This window comes from Molossus molossus, unplaced genomic scaffold, assembly GCF_014108415.1.
Source record: "Molossus molossus isolate mMolMol1 unplaced genomic scaffold, mMolMol1.p scaffold_m16_p_20, whole genome shotgun sequence".
NCBI classification, from domain to species: Eukaryota; Metazoa; Chordata; class Mammalia; order Chiroptera; family Molossidae; genus Molossus; species Molossus molossus.
In genome coordinates this window covers 40417191-40432202 of record NW_023425356.1, presented here as the reverse complement: position 1 = coordinate 40432202, position 15012 = coordinate 40417191, and the positions used below count along the sequence as shown (strand labels likewise).

At 40.9% G+C, this 15012-nt stretch overlaps 1 protein-coding gene across 1 annotated transcript in view; it reads left to right on the top strand.

Moving 5' to 3' along the window:
* HMCN1 (hemicentin 1) overlaps positions 1–15012 on the top strand; it is a 427446-nt gene that overhangs the window by 352917 nt on the left and 59517 nt on the right. Inside the window, exons 72-81 of the mRNA XM_036272178.1 lie at positions 1716–1857; positions 2901–3045; positions 3427–3554; positions 3866–4022; positions 5841–5962; positions 6158–6322; positions 8395–8502; positions 8910–9047; positions 9173–9307; positions 12736–13005. Of these exons, the coding sequence (XP_036128071.1) occupies positions 1716–1857; positions 2901–3045; positions 3427–3554; positions 3866–4022; positions 5841–5962; positions 6158–6322; positions 8395–8502; positions 8910–9047; positions 9173–9307; positions 12736–13005 (1510 nt within the window). The remainder of the gene's footprint in view (positions 1–1715; positions 1858–2900; positions 3046–3426; positions 3555–3865; positions 4023–5840; positions 5963–6157; positions 6323–8394; positions 8503–8909; positions 9048–9172; positions 9308–12735; positions 13006–15012) is intronic.

The window sequence follows — 15012 nt, the reverse complement described above, 5'->3', positions numbered from 1 at the left end:
GTGGTTAACAGAGGCCGCATTAGGATGCAAATGCAGTTGTGTCCATTGACTTTGGGACTACAGAGACGTGACCGAAGGTCTGAACAGTGGTTCTTCAGTAGACTGGTCAAGGGAGAGGACAGGTGATCGTTGTTGGGGGAGTTAAAGGATAAGAAGACTGGGAAATAATTGTGGACTATTCTTTAAATAGTGTACAAGAGATTTATATATTTTTATTTACTGAAAGAAAGTGATTGAAGATAGAGGAGAGAGGAAGAGAAATGTGTAAGACAAAGTGGAAGGCACGGGACCCTGGTCACCAGGGAAGAGATTATCCCTGGACTGAAGGGTTGACATTTCTTCACAAGACGGGACACTAGAAAGCAGGTGGCGTTCGTCTGCAAATGGAGCGGGGAGACCTGCAGACGCTGGGTGTGGATTTTTCTCAGTGCAGTAGAAACACGGGGACAAGCTGAGAAGGGGGTTCTCTCTGAGGAAAGAAGTCACTTTAGAGGAATCGTTGCTGATAAATGAGAAGAGAGCCAGGGACAGCTGGAGTGAGACCTAGTAACTTAGCAGAACTTACTGGTGTTCATGGAAGAAAGACATGATAAGAATCAACTCGGAACATTTTAATTAGCCTAAAACCCAGTTATACCCATATAAAAATTAAAATGTTTTGGAGAACTTACCATGTTTGTTTAAGAAACCACTTCTTATCAGAGGTAATAAAATTTTATCACTAATATCCCCTAGAGAAAATGATGGACTTTCAAAATAATGGACCTGAACAACTTTTTTTCATTAAAAATATCTATCAGGGACAGAGCCCATATGGTAGAAAAATCTTATTTGGGCTCTTCCTGAAGTAGTTAGATCTTAGGCACAACCAGAAAATACCAGTCTGGAACCTGGCTTTTTTTTTTTATGATTATGAGTATCATTCATTTTAATTTACATACAATTATTTGTTTATATCTGTTTCCCCAATTGGACTTAAGAGCAGACGTTAAATTTCATTGTGTTTATGTTTTCATAATTCTTGGTTCCATTTATGGACATAAAATAAATGCTTAACAAATATTTGGAGACTAAAATCATTTAATTACTTATTTTTAAAATGTTAAAGGATCATTGTTTTCTGTCCATTCACCAAAGTTAATTTACGAGTCAAGAAGCTTTCAACTGTGAATTCAAACTCAAACCAACTTAAGTTTTTTTCAGAGGTATTTCTTGGCTCCGGTATATGAACTTAGGCTGTAGACGTTACGAGATCCAGAGGCTCTCATCATGTAATCAAGCATCTGTGTCCTTTCTCCAAATCTCAACTCTGCTGGCTTTGTCTGAGAGTCAACACAGGCTGTCCCCACGTGGTAATAAAACTGCCACCAGGCTTACGTCATGCTCACTACCAGCGATTCTAGTGAAAAAAGCACACCTTATTGCCCAGCACCTACAGCGTGCGAGTCCTTTGGGGGGCTCTGAGGGGCCCAACTTGAGTAGCCTGCCTGTCCTTGAGTGAATCATTGTGGCCAGGAGAACTGGGGACATTTATTATGTCCCTGCCTTAACCACACTCAAAGAAATAGTTCCCATGGGTTCTCAATACCAGGATAATGGTGGGGGCAGCAGACAAAGCAAACTGGAAGATAGGCACTCCAGTTACTATAGTGACTTTAGATGTTATAAAGTAACATTTTATTTCCTTCTCCGGAAATTGTACTTGCTGAATCCAGGCAACACCCCGAGTACGAATCCTATCTGGAGGAAGATACTTGCAAATTAATAACGCAGATCTAGGTGATACAGCCAATTACACCTGTGTTGCCAGCAACATTGCAGGGAAGACCACAAGGGAATTTGTTCTCACTGTAAATGGTAAGAACAATTAATCATTATTTCGCAATTTAAAAATTTAGCCATGGGCATTCAATTAGATGATAACTGTTTATGTTTCTTAAGAGTATGTTAAATTAATTCTTGTGACTATCTTATTTTTAGAAAAAGACATGTTGTGTTTGTATTGTAGCCATATTCAAACTAACCTTAACTTAAAAAAAATAATAATAATAAGATAGATTAATCTATTTTGGAGGATAATATATCCCCAGTGGTCATCAGCATATCCTGATGTTTTATGTCATTCAGATCAGAACCATTAAGGAAGTCGATACATTAAATGTCCAAATGACAAGTGGCCCATTATACAGCTCACCTTTACTGATGTTGGTGTTTCAGTATATATGTGCTAGGCAGAGACTGCCACAGAATTATAGTTTTATCACAAAATCTAAACATTAAACTTTGCCAAATTTCAGGAAGATAATACATACAGACCCCCTCCCCTCAAACAGTCCCTTTGGATTTTAGTATATGAAACCTTGCAGGATATTAGGTGACCCACACAACTAATGTCTCCACTACTAAAATTAAAATTCAGATTTCCTATTCCCATATGCATTCAATGATTAATAAAATACATGCTGTGAGACGTGCATGATTAATCACAGATGTGCTTTTGTTAAAACAGCCCACTTTCTGTTCTTTATTTAAAGTGAAGTTGTGCCAGTGTTAACATTCTCTGACCATTATTTGGCCGAAGAGAAATAAGAAATGTCATCTTTAATTTGCATCAGACTGGGGCTGATTTTCTTCAAGCCTCTCTTATAGAAAGCCAGATTTCACACACCATATCAGGGATTTAAAATCCCCTTCCGCCACCTCCTCTTTATTTTTAAACACAAAGTACCTTGAATAATATTTTAGGAATAAAACCCTGATTCTATTTATACTAACCTGAATTAGCTGTGGGCAAAGTTATACATTTGACTCAAAGCTCACCTTGTATTACCGCTTCAAAGTCTTAGCCCGGGCTGTGTTATTAACAGAAATGAAGTTTTCCATATGCATCTCTTGTGCAGTTCCTCCAAACATAAAGAGTGGCCCCCAGAGCCTTGTCATTCACTTAAATAAGTCAACTGTATTGGAATGCTTTGCTGAAGGTGTGCCAACCCCAAGGATAACGTGGAGAAAGGACGGAGCTGTTCTCTCTGGGAATCACGCAAGGTAACAGTTCTGGAAAGGGATGGAAACTACTGTAAGAACTGAAACACAGGTCCTTAAATCTGTCTTCCAGTGCATTATTTTGATCTTGCTATGTTAGAATCCGTTTCTTCACCTTAACATGAGAATCACAATGTAGTATTTTAAAGGAAGAATTCCTGAGATTTATATCCAAAACGTAACGATGATGATCCTTCCCAGATCACAAGCCCATCTGCTCTGCACCTTTGCGGAATATCCCTTTTGTCCACCAGGATACTGTAAATTTCCGAAGCAGGAAAAAGACTAGAAATGGATTTAGCTAAGTCTTTAAACGTGTCTCAGTCAAAATGGGGATAATCAGAAAAGGCTGATGCGAGGGACTTACTGTGATCTTTCTTGTAGGTATTCCATCTTGGAAAACGGATTCCTTCATATTCAGTCAGCACATGTCACCGATACCGGGAGGTATTTATGTATGGCTACTAATGTTGCTGGGACAGACCGCAGGCGGATAGATTTACAAGTCCATGGTAAATACATCTTATGAATAACATCCAATCTCTGGGTCACATGTTCTTTGATAGCCTAAACCAGTAAGGTATAACAGACCTTGATATCCATCGCTACTTACATGTATTACACTATATTATGAACAGGGGAGATCTGTGTTTTCTCTTCATTATGAATAGCACCATCACAACGCTATTTAAATTCACAGATCCGTGTTGTTTTTGTATCTAGGAGGCAAGTTACCAATGATTAATTTCACTTGGGCAGAAATTCTTCAAATGGCATCCTGTTTGCTGAATGTCTTTCCTTCTTAATTTGGTGACTGTTTTAGTGCCTCCATCTATTGCTCTGGGTCCTACCAACATCACTGTAACAGTAAATGTTCAAACTACTCTGGCTTGTGAGGCTGCTGGAATACCCAAACCATCAATCAGCTGGAAAAAAAATGGGCATCTTCTCAATGTGGATCAAAATCAGAATTCCTACAGGTAAGAAATAACTTCATTGAAAAATCCCATCTACTATTTAGAAAAATATATTTTTTAAATTAACATTTTAACTCTAGCAATGAAGAGAACAAATAACATATAAAGTAGGAAGAATTAACTAGTGTGTCAAAACTATTTATTTTTTCTTTATATGGAATTAGTTTTCCAACCTAAAATCTTTTCCCAAATTACAGATGCAACCTTTCTGTAAGGTCCAGAAACCCTGTGGATGACTGTTAGCGAGGTCTACAGAATTAGATTTCCGTTCTTTTTTTTTTTCTTAGCTACCTTTAGAATTTTACAAAGACAAAGGATGGATAACATCATTTGGTACAAAAGAAAAACTATTCTGCAAAAATGATCAAACCCCTATTAGTTGTAGAATAAAACTCAAATTTTATACCTTGAAACACAACTTAGGTATATGGCAGAATGTATGAGAAGGAAAAACAGCATTTCTTCCAATTTTTTTTCTTTTTTCTTTTTTGCATTTCTCTGGCTTTACTACCATACCCCATAATATGGCAGTACTGGCATGCTTTTATTTTTTTATTTATTTTGGTTTTTTTTTATCCTCACCCGAGGACATTTTTTGATATTTTGTTCAGATAGAGGGAGGGGGAGAGAGTGAGAGAGTGAGAGAGAGAGAAACATCAATGTGAAAGGGACACATCGAATGGTTGTCACCTGCAGGACCCAACCAGGGCCAGGGACAAACTGCAACCGAGGTACGTGCCCTTAGCGGGAACCGAACCTGGGTCTCTCAGGACTATAGGCCTGAGCCAAACCGGCCAGGGCAGTTTTTTAAAGGTTAACATTTAAGTCACTAGGAATTTCTGATGTTTTAGATGAGCATTATTTTTTGTATCTCAACTAAGCTAACAGATTGTTCTCTTGTCAAAGGATTTGCAATAGTACCTAAAAGAAATGTTCTCTGTGTAAAGATCTGCTTTGACAAAAGTCAGCTCTAATGCAGTAGGAAATCTGAAGCTAGAAGTGTTTCACTTGGATGCTATTTCTTCTCACCCTTTGAATCTTTTGATGTTGGAGTTTAGTGACTTGAAGGTACACACCATGTGAAAAATGCAGGGTGCCTTTGAATTTAGAAAACATGTCAAATATGTTCCCATTCAGTAAAAGTATTTCTAGTCTGTCAGTGTGCCATTTGAAATAAGAAGATAGGTGTTCTCATTCAGATTTACTTTAAATAATGTGTGTGTGCTTACTAAACCTTCTAAACAGTCTTTGTGATCCAGATCACTTTAGTTTTGAATTGGTTGGAAGGAGAAGACTTATTGATCCTCCAAAGAATCCAACCCATGTAAGGAGACATGTGAAACAGGAAAGGGTGCAAGACACACTGGCAATTACCTGTCTGTCAGTGGAAATAAGCAGATACCAACCTGCCTAGTTATGGTGACATTTAGAGATCATTCCTGTGACGCATTGGAGATGATGCCAGGAACGTCTTCAATGCTCAGTAAACAGTGGCGCTCATCAGTGTGCCCTTTGCACTATATTTCACCGGGGAGGGTGTGGTTGATCGTGATCTCAGCATTCAGAAAGTGCAAGATCCCCCCTTCAGACAGTCCTTCTACCCCCTGCTTTCTGTAAACGTCAAAGTTGAGGCCCTAGTACCCAACTGCCATATAACCTTAAAGTCTGACACCTGAAATACCCAGAGAAATGATGCTCATTTGAACACGAGAAAAGAGTTCCGTTTCCCACAGTTCAGAACGTGGTACCGTATGGACGCGACTGGAGACGTGTATGTAAACTGATACATGGTATCTAATTGCTTTGGAATCTTTCTTCCAGGCTCCTTTCTTCAGGGTCACTAGTAGTCATTTCCCCTTCTGTGGATGACACTGCGACCTATGAGTGCACCGTGACAAATGAGGCTGGAGAGGACAAGAGAACCGTGGATCTCACTGTCCAAGGTAGAGCGTAGTGTGCGGATGGAAAGTTATACTGACATCGCTGCCTCGGCCCTGCCTAACAAGAGGGCTTCCTTTTCCTCTTACGTCACATCAGCTTTCAGTGGAGGAGGAGAAGGCTGTATGATAACGCTGCGGCGATCTGTAAGCGTTGGAGACACTGAGTTTGCTTTGTGTGTGTCGTTATTGTTGTTTTAGTTCCGCCTTCCATAGCTGATGAGCCCACGGACTTCCTGGTAACCAAACACACCCCGACAGTCATTCCCTGCACTGTTTCAGGGGTTCCATTCCCCTTAATTCACTGGACCAAAAACGGTATAAGACTGCTTCCCCGGGGAGATGGCTATCGAATTCAGTCCTCAGGTAAGAGCAAGTTCAGTTTCTATACATCTATTGCTGGGACTCATTTTGAATGGATGGCCTCACCTGGCTTTTTTTTGTACCAAAATAAAAGAATAAAATATATCTGCATTTCTGGACTTAGGCAGCTGTGGTTGCGGAAAGGGGGGGGGGGCAGGGGATGAAATTAGAGTGGGAAGGGGAACTAGGAAAAGGAAGAGAAAAAGAAGTCTGGAAACAAACTAGCACTGTGTAAGGCTGATCTGAATATAATAAGCATGATCACGGGAATTTTATGTGCATGTATTTACTAAGGCTAAGGTTTAACAAATTCACTGGTTGACTTTGAGTGGACCACATTTCTTCCATTGGCCAAACAGAATGTCCATTTATTTATTTTTGTTTTTTATTGATATTTTATAGAGAGAGGAAGAGAAAGAGAGGTAGAAACATCAATGTGAGAGATAAACATTGACCAGCTGCCTCCTGCACACCCCCCACCGGGGATCGAGCCCCCAACCCGGGCATGAGACCTGACCAGGAATCCAACTGGGACCTCTCAGTCCACAGGACAATGCTCAATCCACTGAGTCACACTGGCTGGGCTAGAATGTCCATTTATTTAACAAATACTTGGTGACAAAATAGACTATATACTCCACTAAGTTTCAGATGATATAAAACGAAGACAGGGTTCTTGCTTTCAATTTATAATTTAGCAGATAAGGCTGGGTGATGAATGCTATGATGGATAATTTTTCAGAGTGGTAGCCATCATTTAGAAAAGTTAAGTATTGAAAATGTATAGTATCAAAGAGAGAAATAAAATAATTCACCTATATGAAAGTACAGGTAATTCACACTGGTATTTCTGAAAACTCATCCTGCATTGGAGTGGTACACTGGAAATAAACTAAAGCAACAACTAATATCCAAGGGCTTTGAGCATGTGCATATTATTCTGAAAGGATTTGTTTATTTCTTCCATAGAAGGGAAATAATGGAAGATTTGTTCTCAGGGTGGAACTTGGCTTTCAAAGCAAAATATTTTTGCTATCTCAGAACCTGTATAGATTGATCTCAATTAAAATCATAAAATATACATTGATTACCCATCAGCACAAAGTATTGTGCTAAGAAAACAGTTTGGAACTTTCTCAAAATGTTAAACAGAGTTATCATATGACCCAGCTACTCCATTCCGAGGTATCTACTCAGAGAAATGAAAACATATGTCCACCCTCAGAGTTGTTTGCACATGCCAAATAACATAATTCTCAACAGCCAAAAAATAGAAACAATTCCATTGTCCATCAGCTGATGAAGGGATAAACAAGATATGGATAATCCATACCATAGAATTCTATATAGCGATAAAATGGAATAAAAATATCGACATGCTACAGATGAAACTCAAAAATTAGGCTCACAATGAAAGATGTCAGTCACCAAAGGCTTTCAGTCTGGCTGGTGTGGCTCAGTGGTTGAGCATTGACCCATTCATCAAGAGGTCACCAGTTCAATTCCCAGTCAGGACACATGCCCGGGTTGTGGGCCCGATCCCCAATGGGGGACATGCAGGAGGCGGCCGATCGATGTTCTCTCTCATCGATGTTTCTCTCTCTCTGTCCCTCTCACTTCCTCTCTCTCTAAAATCAATAAAGGAAAAAACAAAAACAAAAGGCTTCCGTCTGAGTTCATCTGCATGAAAAGTTCAGAAAAGGCAAGGATATTGACAGAGTAGACTAGTGCTTGCCTAGGGCCGGGTTGGGAGTGAAGTGTGACTGTGAGATTTTTCTTTAGAGACATGGAAACATTCTAAACTTAGATTATGTATGGTGAGATTGCACAACTCTGTGAATACACTAACATTTTTGAGTTGTACATCTAAAGGGGTGAATTTCATGGTATGTAAATTTTGCCTCAATAAAGCTGTTAATATTGATTTTAAAAGCTCTTTGCTAGGCACGTCAGGGGGTACAGTGTGACTGTCAGCCAAGCACCACTGTGTTATGGGGATGAAAACACAAAGTCAGAGAGTTTAGCAAACCAGAAAAACAGGGATGCACTATGCAGGGAAACGTGTTTCTTTTCAGGAGCCATTGAAATCTTTGCCCCCGAGTTGAACCATGCTGGAAGGTACACCTGTATGGCCAGGAATGCGGCTGGCTCTGCACACCGACAAGTGACCCTTCGTGTCCAGGGTATGGGAGATTACGGACTCATTAAAAACGTGACGTTGTTCTTTTGCTTTGTGTTGCCATGTTTATTCTTAAAAGGTAGTACTGTCTAGAGCTATGAAGCACAATGATATGCCGAGGATTAGAAAGCCTCATAGAGGGTCTTCAAAGACTAAAGAAGACCCGCAGATAACACATCCCAAAGAACAACTCCCAAATTATTTTTCTTCTTGAATTTCTATAACATTTCTGGCCTTCTAACTAAAACTGGCTGTAAGAGCAAGATTCAAAGGAAAGGTAACAGGGCCAGGATTCACTTTTCCCTGGGAGCTTTGGAATGATGGAGCTGGGCGTGTTCAACTTCATGGTTACTGCAGGGTGTTCTGCCACCGACAAGTGCCATTGCTTATTGCATTGATTGGTTCTTCTAGAGCCTCCCGTCATTCAGCCTCAGCCAAGTGAGCTAGATGTCATCCTAAACAATCCCGTTCTGTTACCATGTGAAGCAACAGGGACGCCCAGTCCTTTCATTACCTGGCAAAAAGAAGGCATCAATGTCGTCACTTCAGGTACCTACTGCTGTTTCTCGCACGCACATCGTGGCTACACGGTGTTTGCTAAATCAGAAGTCAGCATGACTCTTTTTAATGAAAGTACAATTTCTTCTCACCCTGCCTCTGTTCCTGCGATACAGGCAAAAGCCACGCGGTCCTTCCAAGCGGCGGCCTGCAGATCTCCAGAGCTGTGAGAGAGGACGCGGGCTCTTACATGTGCGTGGCTCAGAATCCGGCTGGTACAGCCTTGGGCAAAGTCAAGTTAAACGTGCAAGGTACCCAACGAGCAGATCTCTGTGTCTTCACTGCAAAGATGCTTGTAACCATGAATACCTAGATGCGCATCTATCTAAAATACTTCTCAACACTCTTGGTTTACGTGATCCTATTTGCTTCTCTGTAACCCATATGAAGAAGAAAATTCGTGTTTGGGAGGGTTTTTTGCATTGTTTGTATAAGAAAACTGAGGCATCTCATCATATTTTGAACTTCTGTGAACCTCTGTTTGGTGCTGTATTTTATTGTAGTTCATATTTAAGGTAATTTTAAAAACCATCCTCTCCATAATACTACTTTGGGTACATTATGAAACATTCAATTGTAATATCCACCTAAAAAAAACCAAACAAATCACAATTGCAGTTAAACCAAATCGATGGGGAAAAATTGTTCTCAAGACCAAGTGGGGCTTTTTCATATTTAACTGATCTTTTCTTGATATGATTCTCATATCTTAGGCATTGCTTTTGATAAAGAAGTGTACTAGAAATAGGTCCTGAGCGACTGAATTTGCATTAGCTGATTTCCTTATAGCGTGATTTCTCTACGGTGAATTAATGGCTATGGTAAAGCTCATTACCTGCAGATCGTAGATTTTATTTCTTTGTATTTTTTAACAAATATTTATTGGGGTAATAAGTGGAAATACATTGAACATTATGGGCCTGATTCTTCCCTTATAGTCGGAAGAAGGAAAAAAATCTAAACTACCAAATAGATAAATGAATTATAAATTCTGATACATGCTAAGTAGAGGAACCAACAAAAGGCTGAGATGGAGAATAATGAGGAGATGGGGGACCACTGCAGTGGTTAAAGCAGCTTCTGAGGGGCCCCACATAAGCTGACTTGACGGATGAGCCCGTAAAGGTGCAGTGTGTCCCAGGGAAAGAGGCAGAGTGCAGCGGCCGAAGCCTGAAGGAGGAAGAAAAGCATGTCGGTGCGTTCACTAGCCCGTGATGGGAGAGGGGAAGCCTGGCGGGATGTGAGGGGCTCAGCAGAGAAGGCTAGGCCAGTGCGTGGAGAGCCAGCCGTCCTTCGGAAGGTTAGATGTGTTGCCTCTGCAGTGGGAAGCCTTTTAAGTGTTTAACCAAGGCTCTGATTTGGTTTGAGAACAATCTCTTTTGCTGTTGTGTAGATAATAGTTTAGAGAGAAGGCAAGACTAGAGCTGGGAGAACTCTTTTTTTTTTTTAATCCTCGCCCAAGGACATTTTTGCATTTATTTTCAGATAGAGCTGGAGGGAGAGAGCGGGGGAAGAGAGAAAGAGAGAAACATCGATGTGAGAGAGACACATCGAGCGGTTGCCACCACACAGCCCCAACCGGGGCCGGGGACAAACTGCAACCGAGGTACGTGCCACTAGCGGGAACCGAACCCGGGACTCTGGTCCGCAGGCCGACGTTCTAACCGCTGAGCCAAACCGGCCAGGGCAAGCTGCGAGAACTCTTAAAGACATCTAGGCAGGGTGATATGGTCTGGCCAGAAGTAGGGGTAGGTGTGTGAGTTACAAGGATTAATGAAAAAAGCGATGGGTTCACAATGTATCTGGAGGTGTAATTGCCATGGTCAGACTTGGGAGATTAAAAACGGAAGAATAGTGTTGTTTCCTGGGCTTTGGGCTTGAGCTAGTGCGTGGATGATAGTGCGTGGATGATATGGATGATAGTGCGTGGATGATAGTGCGTGGATGATAGTGCCGTGGGGAATGCAAGCGGAGGAACTCGTTTTGGAGGAAGGAAACCCCGATTTGTATTTAATCATGTTAAATGTGGGAAACTAATGGAAATCCTAGTGGAGATGTCAGATAGAGAGCTGAATAATTATGACTTCAGGGCTCATGGGAGAAGTCTAGTCTAAGATATAAATTAGGAAGTAATCAATGTGTTATAATTCACGAGACTGGTTGAGAATTTGGATACAAATGAGCTAAGGACAAAGCCCCGGGACACTGCATTGTTTAGGGGTCCAAGAAAGGAGAGGATGCTGGAAAAAATTAGAAGGAAGAGGCAGAGGTGTTGCAGGAAAAGTGGATGGAAGCCAGGAGAGGGGACGGTTTCAACAGGTAGGGGGACAGCTTTGGTGAAGACAGAAAAGAGCTCAGGGAGGGTAGGACCAAGGAATGCTCGTTGGTTTTGCCTACATAGAAGTCATGGAGAAGAACAGTTCCAGATTTCGGGTTTTTTAAATTTTCACCAATTGATTAAAATTATTGATATGAGCAATTATGGGACACAGAAACATATTACGCAACTCATAGCATTTCAACATCCCAAAAGCAACCAGGAATAATTGCATGCTCCGGAGACGTGGAAAATCCTGAACCCCTCTCCTTGCGGGTACAGTGTATAATTGCGAGCACAAATTCAACCGAATGATTTTGGTTGGCATAAGTGATTTTAATATGCGTATTCATATTTTCTCACAACTTGGTGATTTTAGTATACTCATCACCATTAGTGTAGCTGAAGTTTCCGTCTCTGCATAGTGGACCATTTCTCCCAGCCCCTGGAGACAGCAAATAGTTCCCGGTCCCTGGGTCTTGCCATGCATGGGCGTTACTTGGAAGAGTGGAGTTCCCAGAGATCTCTTGCTTCTGATTTCATTTCTTCATCAGCATGTAACTGATTTTTGTCGGGCTTATCTCTCAAGTGTTTTTGAATTGGTGGTGGATGATTTAGAGGATTTGTGTGTGTGTGTATATATACACATTCAAAGTGGTATTTTTACCCTCATGGTTGTCTCTGCACCTTGTCACTGTCTCTGGATTTGAAGGAAGGGAGGGTCATTCTCGCCTTCCTTTCTCGTGTGCTTGTGATTGGTTGTTCTCTCACACTTACTTGATACGTCTTTAAGTCTCAATAGAATATCCAGGCCAATACCTGAGTGGTAATCAACCTATTGTAAACACTAGGAAGAAAAACTCTTATTATAAGCCCTTCTGTAGTTTGCTGAAGAAGTGGAAAGAGTTTTATCTTCACAGTTCTTTTCCATGACCCATCCATGTATTCATTCATTCAAATAATACTTCATTAAATTGGGTCACCTTGCTAAGCACCGTACAAAATGCACGCGTGGAGAGAAGTTCAGTAACCTCCGAACTGTGAAGGGGTCTGTTCTGAAAGTGTAAGTAGCAGAAGTGAATCACACAATACAGGGGTGTCAGAGAATGTGCCTTCGTCCACACCAACTAAATCTTCTAGGTGTGCAACCCCTTGGGAATATACGTTTGTCACCTTATTTAAAGTCAGTTATTGATTACATTTGTTACCTAAATAGAGAATAACTTTCTGGAATGAGTTCAGTGCAAGCCCACGGTAGTGACCCTTCGATGACATCTACAGTCAGGCGTTGGTTTCTTCCCAGCGTGCCCTCCCTTCGCCAGGGCGGTGCTGCAGATGGAACCTGAGCTTTGTGTCTTTCAGTCCCTCCAGCCATCAGCCCCCATCCAGAGGAATATACCACTGCCGTGGATAAGCCCGTGTCACTGCCGTGCGAGGCGGTCGGCCTGCCGCCACCTGACATCACGTGGCATAAAGACGGCCACGCAGTCGTGGAGTCGGTCCGCCAGCGTGTCCTCAGCTCCGGGGCCCTGCACACAGCCTTCGCTCAGCCCGAGGACGCCGGCCAGTACACGTGCACGGCAGCCAGCGTGGCGGGAGCAAGCAGCTCCAGCACCAGGCTCACCGTCCATGGTAGGTGGTTTCACGGAAAGTACTTCCAGCTGCTGCGTTACCATGGCGAAGAGAAAAGACCACTAAGAAAACATCTGCTGCAAATCAAAACCATGCAAAACCAATCATTCAAAACATGAGTGTGTGTGTGTGTGTGTGTGTGTGTGTGTGTGGTATAGGTACACTTGCCCTTCGAATCTGTTTTCTGTAGGCAGTATTTATTTGTGTGTGCACATATGTGTGTGCGAAAGAGATATTTTATTCACGTAGCCAGGATAATCCGTGTAATAGCGAATAACCCCTCATGCTGTGATTATTGGGAGCAGTACTTTGGCTACAAGAAGTCCATTTGTGTTCGCGAGCCTTCTGCTGTACTTCTCAACTTGAAAGTCGTCTTGGCTCAAAACTAATCACTGTGGCCTACATTATAAATATAGTGTGGACCCAGTGAGAATTAGAGAGCTATTCAATTCATTATTTTAAAGTAGCAAGATATTTACATGTATGTTTTTGTAACATAAAAATCGACATGTTTTTCCTTTGTATGCAACTATAAAATACCTAAAAATCAGTATTGAAATATTTTAGTTAATATATAGTGTAAGACTCAAGATAGGACAACTAATACTATCAGTAGTAGGAAGCAAGAAGCAAATCAAACTGTTTCTACTACTTTCAGTACTATTATTAGTACTAGTAATATTAGTATTGGTAATAGTACTATTACTCCTATTCTAATGATGAGTTCCTGCTTTTCTCTTTTCAAAAATTCGTGAAGGCTGTTTTTTTTATTTTTCACCTATATTTGAATTTCCTACAAAGTCATAGGTACAGTAAACGTTCAAGTGAAATCACTTTTAATTGGTAAATGAATAATTTAGCCAAAATTAAAAATTACCATTTCCGAATTTTCTAAATTTCTTTCCTGATTTATACCTGCTTTTAGTTAATATGTTTGAATGAATCAATACATATTAGTCCCTTAGTAAATAAGGGATTCATAAGTGATACTCTTCCTTTTCAAGTATTTATAGAAAATTTACCTAAATTGACCAGATACTAAACAACAAAGAAATCATTAAGACTTAAAAATACATGCCACAGTCCCTGCCCGCAATGCAATAAAGCTAGACGTGTGTAATGAACTTTTTATGCCAAAACCCCAACCCCTGGCAAAGTTAAAAATACCATTCTAGCTAACAAGTAGGGCAAAGAACATGTTATTTTTAGATTATTTAGAAAGTAATAAAAATAAGGACACTACATATCAAAGTGTATGGTGTGTGCCAACACTAAACTGAAATATAAAGGCATAGCCTGAAATTTTTCATTTTGAAAAAGAATGAAGTTAATGTGCTCATGTTGGAACTTGGTGACAACCAACAAAAGAAATAACTCCAAGGGAACCAGCATAAGGAGATAATAAAAATACAACATGATTTAATAGAAAAATGAATTGAATATTTATGATTCACCATTTTTTTTTAATCCTCACCCAAGGATATTTTTACATTTATCTTCAGTCAGAGTGGGAGGAAGGGGGAGAGAGAGAGAGAAACATCGATATGAGAGAGACACATCAATTGGCTGCCACCCACACGACCCCAACTGGGGCAGGGGACTAACCGCAACCGAAGTACGTGCCCTTGGCCAGAATTGAACCCAGGACTCTTTGGTCTGCAGGCTGATGCTCTAACCACTGAGCAAAAACCCGGCCAGGGCTATGATTCACCATTAAACAAGATAGTTTTTTTATGTTTTTCATATTATCTGTAATGTTTATGCATATATTCAATCGTGTGTTTAGATATTTACTCATATAATTATAAAAAGGGTGAAAAATCACCCTGGCCGGTTGCTCAGTAGTTAGAGCGTTGGCCCATGGACCTACATGAGTCTCAGGTTCGATTCTGGTCAAGGGCATGTACCTTGGTTGTGGTTTGTCCCAGCCCTGGTCGGGTCCTGCAGAAGGCAACCCTCCCTCCCACTCTGTCTGAAGATAAATGGGAAAATATCCTCAGGTGAGGA